We start from the raw sequence: 18,904 nt of genomic DNA, 5'->3' as shown, positions 1-18,904 counted from the left end.
TGGGAGAACAGGATTCACAGTGGTGTATGACTGTATTTAATATAAGAAAATTTTCATAATTTGATTTATAAATTGTTTCCAGTGTTATTCTCATTATACATGGATGTTCCCCTTGAAGATTATGTGGACTTCTCTCTCAGTTTTTGACAGCATGAATGTCATACTGTTTAAGCACATCTTGGCATGTCCTTCCTCTTGTCTGCCTCAGTAGCCGAAGGTCAGTGCAGTGGATGCTAACTGAAGGGATCTAGTTTTGACTCTTGGCCAGGTCGGAGATTTTCTCCACTCAGAAGACTGGGTGTTTCATTGACCTTACCTTCATATCATCGTAACTGACATTCCACTATTGAGATGGCTGTACCAGCACATCCTGAAAGCCAATAACTTACAAAAAGGGGTCCACCTCTTTTCAGGGACAGTGTTACAATCAAAAGATGGACAATATTGCGAAGCCCATTAACTTCACCAGTAGCAAACTTTTTTTTTTTTAATAGAGAAATTTGAGGACATGGTCATGACTAATTGCTTTTATTTCATGCCAATGACCTATTTATTATCTGGTATTCCATGGTTGTGAAAAACCAAGAGAGCACTCATGACTATATCAAGTTCACAATGGAGGTAAAGTTAGATAGTGCCTTGTCCTTCATTGACATCCTTGTCCATTGAAGAACCAGTGAGTGTCCCAGCCATTATGTACATGGGAAACCTACCCTTGCCAGTATATGCATGAATTCAGCCACCACAATCTGGCATAGAAGCACAGTATTCTGAAGATTCTAGTGTATCATGCAAATACAGGGTGTGATTCAAAGGTTTCACGACTTAACTCAGAACTAGATATTTTATTGGACATTTAAGTACAGCGGACTAAAATTCTTCAAAATATGATCCTTCAGCATCAGCACAGCACTGTCAGTGTGTCTTCCACTGTTCACAGCCCTTCTGGAAGTCTCGGGTGTCATGATGTCAAGGGCTCTCATCGAAGCCTGCTGGATGGCATCGATGGAGTAGAATCACTTCCCTTTTAGGCCTGTCTTGATTCGGGGGAAGAGAAAAAAGTCACTTGGAGCCAAGTTGGGGCTGTAGGGTGGCTGCGGCAGTGTTGTTACGTTGAACTTGACCAACACTTCGGTGGCGGCATGCGACATGTGAGTGGGTGCGTAGTAAGGGGCAGAGAATCCAATTGCCCTTGATCGCGGGGCGGACGCGGCAAACTTGATCCCTCAAGCAGCAGAACACTCCAGCATAAAAGTCACCTGTGACAGTCTGTCCACAAGAAACAAACTCCTTGTGAATCACTCCTTTACCATAAAAAAACAAACAATCAGCATGCACTTCACACACGACTTGCTCATGCGAGCTTTCTTGGGCTTAGGTGAGGAAGCAGTGTGCCATTCTGAGCTTTGACACTTCAACTCAGGATCATACATGTAGACCCAGGTCTCATCACCAGTAACCACTTTCTCCAGAAGGTTTGGATCAACATTCAACTGTTGGAGCATTTCCTGGCAAACAGTAATGTGCCGTTTCTTCTGATCCACCAACAAAACTTTTGACATCAGTTTGGTACACACTTTTCGCATCATCAAATTCTCCATCACAATCCTCCACACCATACTCTGACTGAGTCCCAGTTCATCGGCAATTAATCTAGTACTAAGACAACGGTCATTGTTTAAAAGTTCCTGCACTCTCTCCACATTTTGATCCGTTCAGCTTGATGATGGCCTCCCAGAGCATTTGTCGTCTTCAACATTCCTGTGGCCATCTTTGAAATGTTTGTACCACATGAAAACCATTGCACAGGACATGTCTTCTTCCTTAAAGGCTGCTTGAATCGTACCGAGAGTCTCCGTGGCAGTTTTGTTCAGTAGCACTCAACACTTAATCGCATAACGCTGCTCCAAGAGCTGCTCCATTTTCACCTCTCCCACTTTTTCGACCAAGGTCAATGACACACACTCACACTGCAAGTGATGCACACTCTCCAGGGTTCCGGAGGCAACTGCCACAGCATCAGTTCGTTCCCCAAGACCCCCACTACTTCCCCCACCCAGCGGAACCGGCTCCCCTACTTAGAAATGAATCAGTCTTGAAACTTCTGAATCACACCTTGTATTGTGTAAGATGCTGAAAATATGACATAAGAACTGAAATATCTAAAAAAAAGTCCTCTGTGAAAATGGCTACAATCACCACCAGGTCCGAAAGCCTATTTCGTGAGCAGCGTGCAAACAAAAGATTTTCACAGCAATGCATTTGGTTTCCTGAGATTTTATCATTCAGTGAAGGGGAAGATTAGACAGCTCCTAAATATACACAACCTCAAAACAGTCTTTAGGCTCCCAATAAGACAATACATGAGCCCTGTGAGGGATAGTATAGCAATCAGACTGCTTGGCGTATATAATATACTATATGATTGTAGCTGCTACAACTTCGGATAAACAGTTCACACTGCAGCACAGTGCCACATAGAACATGCAAGGTGTTCTGCCCATCCTTGACAGAATGTGCTTCAAAAACTAGTCATCTGAGTCATTACTACAATGAACCATTCCTGGTACAGTGTGCAAGAAGCTGTTGAAATTCAAACTTCAGAAAACACCCTCAATAAGGACAGCACACTGCAACTTAGTACAGTGTATAATGCAGCTGGCAGGAGGCTGAAGTGGGCGCAATGGACACTGGAGGTGCAGGGGTGGGCAACAATACAGAAACACCAAAAACACAAGACATTACTGCATCTAATATGGCATATGAAAAGCATTTCTGAAGCAGAGAAATTTGTTAACATCGAGTATTGATTTAAGTGTCAGGAAGTCGTTTCTGAAAGTATTTGTATGGAGTGTAGCCATGTATGGAAGTGAAACATAGGTGATAAATAGACAAGAAGAGAATAAAAGCTTTCGAAATGTGGTGCCAGAGAAGAATGCTGAAGATTAGATGGGTAGATCACATAACTAATGAGGAGGTATTGAATAGAATTGGGGAGGAGTTCATAGCACAACTTGACTAGAAGAAGGGATCGGTTGGTAGGACATGTTCTGAGGCATCAAGGGATCACCAATTTAGTACTGGAGGGCAGTGTGGAGGGTAAAAATCGTAGTGGGAGACCAAGAGATGAATACACTAAGCAGATTCAGAAGGATGTAGGCTGCAGTAGGTACTGGAGATGAAGAGGCTTGCACGGGATAGAGTAGCAGGGAGAGCTGCATCAAACCAGTCTCAGGACTGAAGACCACAACAACAACAACAACACGCTATATGAAACCCGTTTCCATTCAAAACAGTTTCCTATTTCCAGAATGAGATTTTCACTCTGCAGCGGAGAGTGCGCTGATGTGAAACTTCCTGGCAGATTAAAACTGTGAGCCGGACCGAGACTCAAACTCGGGACCTTTGCCTTTCGTGGGCAAGTGCTCTACCAACTGAGCTACCATAGCATGACTCACGCCCCATCCCCACAGCTTTGCTTCTGCCAATACCTCATCTCCTACCTTCCAAACTTTACAGAAGCTCTCCTGCGAACCTAGCAGAACTAGCACTCCTGAAAGAAAGGATATTGCGGAGACATGGCTTAGCCACAGTCTGGGGGATGTTTCCAGAATGAGATTTTCACTCTGCAGCAGAGTGTGCGCTGATGTGAAACTTCCTGGCAGATTAAAACTGTGAGCCGGACCGAGACTCGAACTCGAGACCTTTGCCTTTCGCGGGCAAGTGCTCTACCAACTGAGCTACCCTAGCACGACTCACGCCCCGTCCCCACAGCTTTACTTCTGCCAAACTTCTGTAAAGTTTGGAAAGTAGGAGACGAGGTACTGGCAGAAGTAAAGCTGTGAGGACGGGGCGTGAGTCGTGCTAGGGTAGCTCAGTTGGTAGAGCACTTCCCCGCGAAAGGCAAAGGTCCCGAGTTCGAGTCTTGGTCCGGCTCACAGTTTTAATCTGCCAGGAAGTTTCAGTTTCCTATTGTCTCAGAATAGATAAATATAGATCCTGCATGGTTTTCAAGGCAGTCCTATACCATTCTTCCTGCAAAATAGTGGTAAGTTCAGGTAATGATGATGGAGGTGGATAGCAATCATGCATCCTTTTCTCCAAAGTAAAGCACAAGGGTTAAATAATATTGGGAACCACTGACTGTGATGGACAGAGGAGATGCAGTAATTCATACCTGTGCTCACAAAACCAGTCCAGGACAATGTGAGCTGTATGAACAGGGCCCTGTCATCTTGAATCACAACATCACCACTGGGGAAGGAACATTGTATCATGGGATGGATCTGACCATCCAAAATGGTCACATACTCCTTGGCAGTAATTTGACCCTGCAGAGTAAATATGGGGTCTATTAAATACCACAATGCAGCTGCCCAACTCATCACCGAACACCCGCAATGTTTCACTGTCGGGATGTAAACTCAGCCAGGAGTTGGAAACAGTGTGAAACAAGACTGATCTGAAGAAAATGGATTTCTTCCATTGTTTCATAGTCCAGTTTTTATGACTCTGGCTTTGAAATTCCAGCTCGCTCTGCAATTCCTTGCTTATGGAGCTTCCTTGATGTTGCTGACAGAGTTCACATGTGCAATATTCAGTTCTGCAGTGACTTTTCGAGCTGCTGTCCTCTTTATTTTTCATCACAATCCCCTTCAATTACCGTCGGTCATGATCACCCTATACAAACTTTTTATTTGTGTAGTGACTTAGCTGATGATGTTTTTATGCTTTTCTTGTGCGTGCTATAAATCTTTGATACAATGCCTATTGAAACATCAAACACTTTGGCTACCTTGGTTACAGCAACCACCATACAAGCCCCAACAATTTGTCCACTTTGAATTCATGTAGCTTTGACATAATGCATTCACAACTACACAAAGCACTGTTCTGACCACAACTGACGCTTGCCATGTAGTGAGGATGTTACACAGGTGCCATCTGTGATCAAATACAACAGCAACACCTGCAGGCTTGGCTAACATTTGCACTTATGTTCAAGCATGCAACTTCTCTTGTTGTTTTCACATTTCTGTCCAACTCCTATAATGAGTGCCAGTGAAATTACAGCCAGCAGCACAGCCACTGATGGGTTGGCAGTCAGTTACCGCTTGACAAAGGCCAAAAGAGTACTCAGCTGAATGCTTGTGGGAGTTTAACCACTTGATGCAGTTGGAAACCCAATAATATTTTATTATTCATACTACCCCAAACCATACATTCAAAAATAAGGTGATCTATTTATAATAATCATTTGCACATATAAATCACTGAATTTAACTTAAAAATAAAGCCATCATAATTTTGAGGATTGCTGTGAACATCACAGTGTTTTACTACCAGCATCACTATTGGAGATGGAATGGCGTTACCTTCGTAGAACCTGATAGCTGAGTCTAAAAACAAGTTGTCAGCGGTCATTGTACTTCGCACTTCAACCCTGATTTGCATGTCAGTATAGGACATTATCCATAACTGGACTCTATAAGTCCTCAATCATTACCATCTACCACAAAATAATTGTTAAAATGTGTCAATGAAATACACAAACTGTTGATGTTCTACAGTATTGTATTGTACAACATCCACAGTTTTTATAACTCCAGTGTGCTGGGCAATGTGGGTCAGCAACTCATTTTGGATTGTGATGCAAAAGAGACAGCCAGGGCTGCAACTAAAATGGATGTTTATTTAATCGGTGACCAGTTTCAGACTATGCCCATTCTCAAACCAACCAATGTTTGCCAAGTACAACATCCATCCAAAATAGTGGTAAATAAAGTAATATGTATGGTGCCAACTAATATTCGTTAATGAAACTGACTAAATAAACATCCATGTTAGTTGTAGCTCTAACTGGCTGTTCTGCACCACAGACCACAGTTTAGGTTTCCCTCTGATAAATATTAAATTATTCTGTCAAGCAGCAGCAGAAGAATCCATAACATAAATTATTAAGATCTCCATAAACAATGATTCTTCACAGAAGTTTCCATATCCTTATTACAACCCACTTTAACTGATTCTTACTGGTGTTGGAAACAACATTTTCCAACAAATAGGGCCTGGGACTGAACTATAATTTTTATATATATACCAACTCTTAGTGTTATTTTGTTGGTTTCACAATAATATTATACTAGCTTGTAATCAAAAACATGTAACTTTCAACATCTGTAATTCCTAAGAGATGTTCTGTTAAGTACACTGAGTATGCTGGAATTTCATTCACTCTTTCGTTCTGTTAGTTATATGCAAGAAGTTTATCCTTCTCCAAGTAAAGCTTGTTGTTTTGATAGAGAATATTAAATCAGTGTTCTTTCACACCCATGCTAATATCTATTTCAACCACAAGTCTATTTACTACACTGCACTTCCTGTCAGAAGAATTTCCCCAGGAACATGCTTATTGCAAATCATTTTGACTGTAAAATTCACATGAATGCTTCTCATAATGTTTATTCAATAAATACTTCATACCTACATGTATAATCATCTTGGCATAAATACAATGTGTTAGTTAACTGTCTAAAACATTTATTGGCAAAATCAGTAAGAACACACAAAGCAGCAGTGGTTAAATTCAAGCATTTAAAATGATTAAACATTTTTCCAATTCAACTTCTGATCAACATTGATCTACAAAAAGATTATCTACTGTTTTTATCATGAATTTTCCATCATTTTAATTCAGTAAATGGTATATTTTATAGAGATGCCATGCTGGAATAAAAGTTATTACTGACTTGGACTCTTAGTTTGGCAGATATGCTCAAGCATTCTTGAGTAATTTATTACTTTTAAAGCTTTAGAGAGAGATGCTAATATAGAAACTGATAATTATAAATTTCTCTTTTCATACCTTTCGTGCAAAGGGTTCTAACAACATCACATTTTAGACTGTTTAGAAAGAGAAACTAATAAAAGATCTTGGTACTCACCTTTGTCGTATTTGTACTACGATCAATCACTGTAGAATAATCTACTTTCTTATGGAACTGAACATCATAACGGACTATCTGTCCATTGCGGTGCTCCCGAAGTGGAGGTCCCCAAGTGACACAGAGAACATCTGGCGTTTGGAAATGATGCGAGATGTTACTCGGGGGCCCACTTGGAGGTCCCTCTGGTGTCAGCATGTATTTAATGGTTTCTTGACCAAAACCAATTTTGTTCTGACCAGCTACGCGGAACTCGTACTCCACACCTTTTTCTGTTAGAGGTAAATAAATATTTTATACAACATTATCATGATTTTGTTGCTCCTAGTACACACCACATAAAATAAATGTTTGCAGCTGTGTGTATTGTGTTACAAAGTGATTCTGGATTATGTAAACTAGCATAGACAAATGACATCAATTTGTCATATGTAATAAAAGCACAGACATAATTCTCAACTAATAGGTGGAAAACTTGACAGGAACAGAAAACACTTGAGGACAGGTACCGATTCTCAATATTTTTTATTATATATACTTAACCACAAGAGTGAAAGGAAGGAATATTACAGTTTAACCCTAGAACAGTAATGGGGGGGTGGGGGGGGGGGGGGTTGTTACATTGTTACTAAACCATTGTAAATTTTTCTACTTAATATGTTATTCAAAGGATGACATAACTTATGTTTATTCATTAGTTAATTAAAATTATAAGGTCTCCAGCCATATGGCACATACAGACTAATTACAAAATGTTCTGTTTTATACCTTATGCTGATGATACGAGATTGGCAGGAACCGCTAATGGGTACCAACTGCAATCATAAATTTTATGAGGTTTTAGTAATCTGGGGTTAATTTTCTATTGACAATTAAGTCATTAGAATCAAACCACGAGCCAAAAATCAACAAGGAAAGTCAGAAACTTAGTCCCCCCCCCCCCCAAAGGAACTGTCCCAATATTTGCCTTAACTGAATTGGGGAATCAATAAAATCGAAATATCAACAGCTGGAGAAAGATTTGAACTTCACAAAAATTGACTTGTCCAAATTATATGCTCCTCTGCTTCTCGTATTTGGCAAAAACCTTGTTTCAGTATTTGAACTGTTAACTTGTTTCAATATTTTGAACTGTTCACAGACTACAAGCAATGTTATGACTTGTGTGGCTCAGCCTTTATAATGGACATAGACACAATAAAAGTGCAAAAAAGGATGGGAATCACAGAGGTGTGCAATGTGATAAAAAAGGTAAGTGATTTGCTATAGGAAACTGTTATCTTTTTTTATCTTGTTTTACAAGAGTATCTTAAGGCAGACTTTGTTCGACTGAAAGTAAAGCCTTTAATCCCAAATCCAATGAGGTGCTTTAAATGCCAAAGACTTGGCCACACTACCTTAAGAAGAACAGGCAGTGCAGCATACAGGAGGTGAACCAAAGAAAACATGCTAGTTGCCACCATGGTGCATTAACTGAACCAGTTAAACATCCACGCTGGAGCTGGTAATGCTGTAAGTTCAATGAAGAGAAGAAAACTGAAGAAATTAAATTCACAAAATGCATACCTCTAATATACCTTCCTAAGAATATATAATTACAAAATATTGAGAACCAGTATCTGTCATCTGCATCTGCCCTCATTAGCCCGTTATGAGGCCAAGTACTTCAACCTAAAATAGGACACACAATGCTGGCACCAACACATGTACATGTAACTGCACATACACGGCAACATTTGTTTAAAACATCCACAGTCAATTCTAAATTGATGCAGGCAATAAAGAAACTCATCAATCATTAAACATTGTTAGTGACTCCCAGTGATGGCTCTATTGCTGCCCCAAAAACACACACATATATATATATATATATATATATATATATATATATATATATATATATATATATATATATATATATATATATATATATATATAAAACGAGAAAGTGTTGGTTGTTGATAGACACAATGTTTGTGTGTTTTTTAGTGTGTGTGTGTTTTTTATTGTGTCTATCAACAACCAACACTTTCCGTTTGGTAAGTTACAGCATCTTTGTTGTTTTGTTATAGATATTTTTCCCACGTGGAATGTTTCCCTACATATATATATATATATATAAACAAAGATGATGTGACTTACCAAATGAAAGTGCTGGCAGGTCGACAGACACACAAACAAACACAAACATACACACAAAATTCAAGCTTTCACAACAAACTGTTGCCTCATCAGGAAAGAGGGGAGGAGAGGGAAAGACGAAAGGAAGTGGGTTTTAAGGGAGAGGGTAAGGAGTCATTCCAATCCCGGGAGCGGAAAGACTTACCTTAGGGGGAAAAAAGGACGGGTATACACTCGCACACACACACATATCCATCCACACACATGTCTGCTTGTGTCTGTATGTGTGTGGATGGATATGTGTGTGTGTGCGAGTGTATACCCATCCTTTTTTCCCCCTAAGGTAAGTCTTTCCGCTCCCGGGATTGGAATGACTCCTTACCCTCTCCCTTAAAACCCACTTCCTTTCGTCTTTCCCTCTCCTCCCCTCTTTCCTGATGAGGCAACAGTTTGTTGCGAAAGCTTGAATTTTGTGTGTATGTTTGTGTTTGTTTGTGTGTCTGTCAACCTGCCAGCACTTTCATTTGGTAAGTCACATCATCTTTGTTTTTAGATATATATTTCCCACGTGGAATGTTTCCCTCTATTATAACTATATATATATATATATATATATATATATATATATATATATATATATATATATATATATATATATATATATAAAAACAAAGATGAGGTGACTTACCGAACAAAAACGCTGGCAGGTCGATAGACACACAAACAAACACAAACATACACACAAAATTCAAGCTTTCGCAACAAATTGTTGCCTCATCAGGAAAGAGGGAAGGAGAGGGGAAGACGAAAGGAAGTGGGTTTTAAAGGAGAGGGTAAGGAGTCATTCCAATCCCGGGAGCGGAAAGACTTACCTTAGGGGGAAAAAAGGACAGGTATACACTCGCACACACGCACATATCCATCCACACATACAGACACAAGCAGACATATTTAAAGACAAAGAGTTTGGGCAGAGATGTCAGTCGAGGCAGAAGTGTAGAGGCAAAGAAGTTGTTGAAAGACAGGTGAGGTATGAGTGGCGGCAACTTGAAATTAGCGGAGATTGAGGCCTGGCGGATGACGAGAAGAGAGGATGTACTGAAGGGCAAGTTCCCATCTCCGGAGTTCGGATAGGTTGGTGTTGGTGGGAAGTATCCAGATAACCCGGACGGTGTAACACTGTGCCAAGATGTGCTGGCCGTGCACCAAGGCATGTTTAGCCACAGGGTGATCCTCATTACCAACAAACACTGTCTGCCTGTGTCCATTCATGCGAATGGACAGTTTGTTGCTGGTCATTCCCACATAGAATGCGTCACAGTGTAGGCAGGTCAGTTGGTAAATCACGTGGGTGCTTTCACACGTGGCTCTGCCTTTGATCGTGTACACCTTCCGGGTTACAGGACTGGAGTAGGTGGTGGTGGGAGGGTGCATGGGACAGGTTTTGCATCGGGGGCGGTTACAAGGATAGGAGCCAGAGGGTAGGGAAGGTGGTTTGGGGATTTCATAGGGATGAATGGACACAGGCAGACAGTGTTTGTTGGTAATGAGGATCACCCTGTGGCTAAACATGCCTTGGTGCACGGCCAGCACATCTTGGCACAGTGTTACACCGTCCGGGTTATCTGGATACTTCCCACCAACACCAACCTATCCGAACTCCGGAGATGGGAACTTGCCCTTCAGTACATCCTCTCTTCTCGTCATCCGCCAGGCCTCAATCTCCGCTAATTTCAAGTTGCCGCCACTCATACCTCACCTGTCTTTCAACAACTTCTTTGCCTCTACACTTCTGCCTCGACTGACATCTCTGCCCAAACTCTTTGTCTTTAAATATGTCTGCTTGTGTCTGTATGTGTGGATGGATATGTGCGTGTGTGCGAGTGTATACCTGTCCTTTTTTCCCCCTAAGGTAAGTCTTTCCGCTCCCGGGATTGGAATGACTCCTTACCCTCTCCTTTAAAACCCACTTCCTTTCGTCTTCCCCTCTCCTTCCCTCTTTCCTGATGAGGCAACAATTTGTTGCGAAAGCTTGAATTTTGTGTGTATGTTTGTGTTTGTTTGTGTGTCTATCGACCTGCCAGCGTTTTTGTTCGGTAAGTCACCTCATCTTTGTTTTTATATATAATTTTTCCCACGTGGAATGTTTCCTTCCATTATATATATATATATATATATATATATATATATATATATATATATATATATATATAAAATAGAGGGAAACATTCCACGTGGGAAAAATATATCTAAAAAGAAAGATGATGAAACTTACCAAACAAAAGCGCTGGCAGGTCGATAGACACACAAACAAACACAAACATACACACAAAATTCTAGCTTTCGCAACCAATGGTTGTCTCGTCAGGAAAGAGGGAAGGAGAAGGAAAGACAAAAGGATATGGGTTCTAAGGGAGAGGGTAAGGAGTCATTCCAATCCCGGGAGCGGAAAGACTTACCTTAGGGGGAAAAAAGGACAGGTATACACTGGCACACACACACATATCCATCCACACATACACAGACACAAGCAGACATATATATATAAAACAAAGATGATGTGACTTACCAAATGAAAGTGCTGGCAGGTCGACAGACACACAAACAAACACAAACATACACACAAAATTCAAGCTTTCGCAACAAACTGTTGCCTCATCAGGAAAGAGGGAAGGAGAGGGAAAGACGAAAGGATGTGGGGTTTAAGGGAGAGGGTAAGGAGTCATTCCAATCCCGGGAGCGGAAAGACTTACCTTAGGGGGAAAAAAGGACGGGTATACACTCGCACACCCACACATATCCATCCACAGTCTCACTTTGTATTCACCTTCCCCTTTTTACCGTAATACAATTTTATCCCGCCTATATATACTCAGTAATACGTAACCCACTTCCAAACCATAACCAAAAAAATTTTTATTTTCCGCTTTCAACACTACCGCTGCTATAAAATCCACCATTTCTAGTTCAATAACAGCTGCTTTCACGTATTAAACAACCATTTCAGCTAGTTCTAATAACTTTCACTTTATTTCCACTTCCATTTTTCGCACATCACTGATCATTTTTAGGCACTCCCCACAGGTTTTAACGTCATTATTTCTTCGTCAGACAATTGTTAGCCCCATTTTCGTAATCTTTCACCACAACACCACTCCTTTTAATAGATTTACACGTTTTTTCGAAATTTTCCCGAATTTCTCCATCCTTTAACGTGTTTTAGCGGCAACACAACCACCTAACCTTCATGCACATCGCTGTCTACCAACCCAAGTTCACCACAGGATCAACTTAACCAACACTTTTTCGCCTTTTTTCATATCAGATCTCCAGTTACTTTCTAATTCACCCTTATCTCTCCCCATATATTTTTATCTTTCATTTTCATTTCAACCTCATGTTACACTTTCCACCTTCTAATACCATGTCACCCTCACAACACCCCCACAACGACCCCATTAAGTTTTATTTACATTCCTCCCGCAAACATGCCTTCACCCTTGCCAGATTACGCTCGCATATTTTATTTTCTCAGGCTTGTCTGACATTTGGCATAACCCTCAAAGGCCTCACACTTATAGTTCCCATCTCTGGCTGCAACCCTTCTTTCCATCAGTCCCTACACCAGTTCCAAACTGAACAATCCATTGCCCTCACCCACCTAATCCTTGACCTACACATCAACTCAGCCAATGAACACACCCGTCAACTCCTATCCTTAATAAAAGTCCTCAATCTTTCCTCTCCCACATCCACACCGGCTATTCAGAGCATCCTCCTACAGGCCAACCGCAAATTAGAACAGCATGCCACCCTTCACCTCAAAAAACTATCCAATCTCCTGGTCTCCCACCTCCGGAAAGGCAACTCACTCACCCTTCACAACCTTTCCAGCAAACCTCAACCACCTCTCATTGCACACAAACCCAGTCTCTCCCATCTACTCAGTCTCCCACTTCCAGCTCCACTCCCTCCAAAACCTCAAAATTCCAATCAACACAATCTGGCACCACAACACCCTAATTCAGTAGTTAACCTTTCCTCCAAACCTCTCTCCCAATCCAAAACCTCTGTCCTATCCAAAGGCCTCACCTTCAGCCCCACTCCCAGTTTCAACCAAACAGCCCTCGTCAAAGATTTACTGTCCTACACTCGTACTCTCTGCTGGAAGTATCACTTTGCCACGAAGAAAAATGATCCTAATCCTACCCCTAATGATCCAACTCCCCAAGACACTATCCAAATTGAACCCTGCCTGGAACAGTTCCGTCCTCCGTCACAGCGGGACCCACCTCCTCTTCCTCAAAATCACCCTCTCCAAACCTTCCAGGAATTTCTGACTTCCAGCCTTGCCTCTCAATCCTTCTTAAAAAACCTTAATCCTACTCCCAACATCACCACTGCTGAAGCCCAGGCTATCCGTGATCTGAAGGCTGACCGGTCCATCGTCATTCTTCCGGCAGAGAAGGGAGTATGTGACTGAGGGACTGCATCAGCTTTCAGACAACACCACATACAAAGTTTGCCAAGGTAATCCCATTCCTGATGTCCAGGCGGAGCTTCAAGGAATCCTCAGAACCTTAGGCCCCCTACAAAACCTTTCACCTGATTCCATCACCCTCCTGACCCCACCGACACCCCGCACCCCTACCTTCTACCTTCTTCCCAAAATTCACAAACCCAATCATCCCGGCCGCCCCATTGTAGCTGGTTACCAAGCCCCCACAGAACGTATCTCTGCCTACATAGATCAACACCTTCAACCCATTACGTGCAGTCTCCCATCCTTCATCAAAGACACCAACCACTTTCTCGAACGCCTGGAATCCTTACCCAATCCGTTACCCCCAGAAACCATCCTTGTAACCATTGATGCCACTTCCTTATACACAAATATCCCGCACGTCCAGGGCCTCGCTGCGATGGAGCACTTCCTTTCACCCCGATCACCTGCCACCCTACCTAAAACCTCTTTCCTCATTCCTGACCCACAACTTCTTCACTTTTGAAGGCCAGGCATACCAACAATTAAAGGGAACAGCCATGGGTACCAGGATGGCCCCTTCGTACGCCAACCTATTCATGGGTCGCTTAGAGGAAGCCTTCTTGGTTACCCAGGCCTGCCAACCCAAAGTTTGGTACAGATTTATTGATGACATTTTCATGATCTGGACTCACAGTGAAGAAGAACTCCAGAATTTCCTCTCCAACCTCAACTCCTTTGGTTCCATCAGATTCACCTGGTCCTACTCCAAATCCCATGCCACTTTCCTTGATGTTGACCTCCACCTGTCCTGGCCAGCTTCACACGTCCGTCCACATCAAACCCACCAACAAGCAACAGTACCTCCATTACGACAGCTGCCACCCATTCCACATCAAACAGTCCCTTCCCTACAGCCTAGGTCTTCGTGGAAAACGAATCTGCTCCAGTCCGGAATCCCTGAAGCATTACACCAACAACCTGACAATGGCTTTCGCATCCCGCAACTACCCTCCCGACCTGGTACAGAAGCAAATAGCCAGAGCCACTTCCTCATCCTCTCAAACCCAGAACCTCCCACAGAAGAACCACAAAAGTGCCCCACTTGTGACAGGATACTTTCCGGGACTGGATCAGATTCTGAATGTGGCTCTCCAGCAGGGATACGACTTCCTCAAATCCTGCCCTGAAATGAGATCCATCCTTCATGAAATCCTCCCCACTCCACCAAGAGTGTCTTTCTGCCATCCACCTAACCTTCGTAACCTCTTAGTTCATCCCTATGAAATCCCCAAACCACCTTCCCTACCCTGTGGCTCCTACCCTTGTAACCGCCCCCGGTGTAAAACCTGTCCCATGCACCCTCCCACCACCACCTACTCAAGTCCTGTAACCCGGAAGGTGTACACGATCAAAGGCAGAGCCACGTGTGAAAGCACCCACGTGATCTACCAACTGACCTGCCTACACTGTGACGCATTCTATGTGGGAATGACCAGCAACAAACTGTCCATTCGCATAAATGGATACAGGCAGACAGTGTTTGTTGGTAATGAGGATCACCCTGTGGCTAAACATGCCTTGGTGCACGGCCAGCACATCTTGGCACAGTGTTACACCGTCCGGGTTATCTGGATACTTCCCACTAACACCAACCTATCCGAACTCCGGAGATGGGAACTTGCTCTTCAATATATCCTCTCTTCCCGTTATCCACCAGGCCTCAATCTCCGCTAATTTCAAGTTGCCGCCACTCATACTTCACCTGTCATTCAACAACATCTTTGCCTCTACACTTCTGCCTCGACTGACATCTCTGCCCAAACTCTTTGTCTTTAAATATGTCTGCTTATATGTGTGGATGGATATGTGTGTGTGTGTGCGAGTGTATACCCGTCCTTTTTTCCCCCTAAGGTAAGTCTTTCTGCTCCCAGGATTGGAATGACTCCTTACCCTCTCCCTTAAAACTCACATCCTTTCGTCTTTCCCTCTCCTTCCCTCTTTCCTGATGAGGCAACAGTTTGTTGCGAAAGCTTGAATTATGTGTGTATGTTTGTGTTTGTTTGTGTGTCTGTCGACCTGCCAGCACTTTCATTTGGTAAGTCACATCATCTTTGTTTTTATATATATATATATATTTCCCACGTGGAATGTTTCCCTCTATATATATAATAGAGGGAAACATTCCACGTGGGAAAAATATATATAAAAACAAAGATGCTGTAACTTACCAAACAAAAGCGTTGGAATGTTGACAGAGACACTAAAAGACACACAAACACACACACAATTTTCAAGCTTTCGCAACCCAAGGTTTCTTCATCAGGAAAGAGGGAAGGAGAGGGAAAGATGAAAGGATGTGGGTTTTAAGGGAGAGGGTAAGTAGTCATTCCAATCCCGGGAGCGGAAAGACTTACCTTAGGGGGAAAAAAGTACAGGTATACACTCGCGCACACACACACACACACACACACACACACACGTGTGAAAGCACCCACATGATTTACCAACTGACATGCCTACACTGTGAAGCCTTCTATGTGGGAATGACCAGCAACAAACTGTCCATTTGCATGAACGGACACAGGCAGACAGTGTTTGTTGGTAATGAGGATCACCCTGTGGCTAAACATGCCTTGGTGTGTGGCCAGCACATCTTGGCACAGTGTTATACCGTAGGGGTTATCTGGATACTTCCCACTGACACCAACCTATCAGGACTCTGGAGAAAGGAACTTGCCCTTCAATATATTCTCTCTTCCCGTTACCCACCAGGCCTCAGCCTCCACTAATTTCAAGTTGCCGCCGCTCGTACCTCACCTGCCATTCAACAACATCTTTGCCTCTGTACTTCCGCCTCGACTGACATCTCTGCCCAACCTCTTTGCATTTACATATGTCTGCCTGTGTCTGTATATATGCGGATGGATATGTGTGTGTTTGCGAGTGTATACCTGTCCTTTTTTCCCCCTAAGGTAAGTATTTCCACTCCCGGGATTGGAATGACTACTTACCCTCTCCCTTAAAACCCACATCCTTTCATCTTTCCCTCTCCTTCCCTCTTTCCTGATGAAGCAACCTTGGGTTGCGAAATAATGAAATTTGTGTGTGTGTTTGTGTGTTTTTTAGTGTCTCTATCAACATACCAACACTTTCGTTTGGTAAGTTACAGCATCTTTGATTATATACAGAATACTAAAAATTCTGATATAGATTGTAACACGTGGTGTTGGTACAGCAAAAGTAATTTATACTGGCAGATAAAAAAAGTGAAGTGCCCAGAAGTGGAGGATGAAAAACAAAATGAAACTTCATAGGCTGAAAGGGCACGTGATGTTATTTCAGTGATTACAAAATATAGTCAAATTCACAAAGAACCTGACGGTATAAGCCCACTTATCAGTATGAAGTTGAGCCCCCTCTGACCTGGATGTATGCACTGATTTGTTGAGAAGGGTGTCTTAAAGCCACAGTATCCCCTCCTGAGGCATGCTGGCACACAACTGATGCAACTGGTCCTTGATATCCTGATGAGTTGACATCCAAGATAATCCCACACATGTTCTGCCACGGACAGATCTGGGGATCTTAGTGCCACAGAAGTACCTCAACATCATGCAGACATTTTGTAAAGACACACGCTATATGTGGACAAGCCCATCGGGTTGAAAAATAGAGCCATGATACTGTCACATGAGAGGTCACACATGAGGGAGCAGAATGTCCATGATGTGTCAATGTGCTGTTGACTTTCCTTCAATCAATACCAGCCATGAAGTGAAGTAATTTCCCATCACACCCTACACACCGTGAAACTATGAGTAATGTCTCTGTGGCTCTCCAAGACATTGGAAGAATGGACTCCCCCCCTCCCCCCCCCCCCCCCCCAAGTCGCCACTGTACTTGGCGTGGATGGGCAGCTGGGGTAGTAAGAACTGTGATTAACTATTGAACACTATGTGATGCCAGTCATTAGCAGTCCAGGCTTCCCAGTCATGCCACCACTCCAAATGCAGACATTTGTGTTGTGGTGTTAACTGCAACCTATACATGGAATGGTAATTCCCTAGTCTCTGACCAAACAAGTAGGATGACACAGAATATTGCAGGGAGTCCGTTACTTGTTCTCAGACGGCAAGACAGATGTAGAGGCGTTACAATGTGCTTGGTGTACAATATGGTGATCATCCCTTGTAGTGGTCAGTCCTGCACAATCAGAACTTGTCAATGAGTATGAGTTCCCTCATGTTCTCATACAGACCAACAACGGGCCACTGCCACATCCGAATGCCCCACAATTCTCGATATTGCACGAATCGACTAGCTGGCTAAATGGAGACTCACAACGAGGCCCCTTTCAAACTCTGTCAGGTGCTGATAACACTATCTCACACAAGTACACAGTATCTCCATGTCCTTCACAGTAATCACTCAACATACGATTCTGTTCACACCATTATAGACCCAACTAGGTCTGGTAAGTACACTGAACATGAACAACACTAATGCACTTTGATGGCCATTCTACCTGTCGGAGTGAAATTCAATTTACATGCCTGCCAAAGGTGTGTACAAAGTTCTGTTGACATCAAAACATATCTACTGGGTGCTCCACATTTTTTGTCATGCAGTGTAGTTTTCCTAAGCACGATCTGATACACTAGATGTTAAAATGTAGTTCTGTACAGGTAAATTGTGGTATGCCATATGTAGTAGGTCCATGAGGTAGCAGTGTAGGCATCTTGCTACATATAACAACAGAGCCTGGCATGAGAGCCATACTTGGCAGCGTTTAAACCACAATAGCTGATTTCAGCAATCATGCCTTTCAATTAAAAACATTTCTCAGACACTTCTGTGAAAAGTTTCGGTGCCAGCATTGAGAAGCACTACATCACTGCGCACACATGTTCAAGAGCTAATGAGTGTTGTTAGAAAGAGTATACCATTCTTCTAAAAAACAAATTACCTGTTTCAGTATCTTGCTTGATACAAGTTATGGGTATTAACCATGCAACAAAATTATTTGCCCCTAGGCATACTAACATCTGGCTGCACACTATAACTTGCTGAAAATCTTGTTACAGTATTATGAACTGTTCACAATATAAAAAGGGGTTTTACGTCTTATGGCTCATCAAATATATTGGCACATCATGGCACTTTTACTTGAATTACATGTTGAATGTAGCTATACTTTGATTGGGTACTCTCAAAGTTTCTTACTTTTTATTACATTTGTGCCTTGCTGAGCTGCTGTTATCTCGACAAAGAAAGTGTCATTTCTTAACCACTTAATAAATGTAAATGCACCAGCCACACCCTCTTTATCAAATGTTCTTTCTTCATATTTATT

General features: G+C 42.4%; 1 protein-coding gene across 5 annotated transcripts in view; it reads right to left on the bottom strand.

The window, feature by feature from the left end:
• The window catches only part of LOC124607516 (tyrosine-protein phosphatase Lar-like), a 545,267-nt gene that overhangs the window by 36,869 nt on the left and 489,494 nt on the right, over positions 1-18,904 (bottom strand). For all 5 annotated transcript variants that reach the window (XM_047139905.1, XM_047139909.1, XM_047139906.1 and 2 more), the window contains one exon: positions 6,945-7,216. In XM_047139905.1, the coding sequence (XP_046995861.1) occupies positions 6,945-7,216 (272 nt within the window). The remainder of the gene's footprint in view (positions 1-6,944; positions 7,217-18,904) is intronic.

The sequence above is a fragment of the Schistocerca americana genome, chromosome 3 (assembly GCF_021461395.2).
Source record: "Schistocerca americana isolate TAMUIC-IGC-003095 chromosome 3, iqSchAmer2.1, whole genome shotgun sequence".
NCBI lineage: Eukaryota > Metazoa > Arthropoda > Insecta > Orthoptera > Acrididae > Schistocerca > Schistocerca americana.
This window is presented reverse-complemented; position numbering and strand designations above follow the sequence as displayed.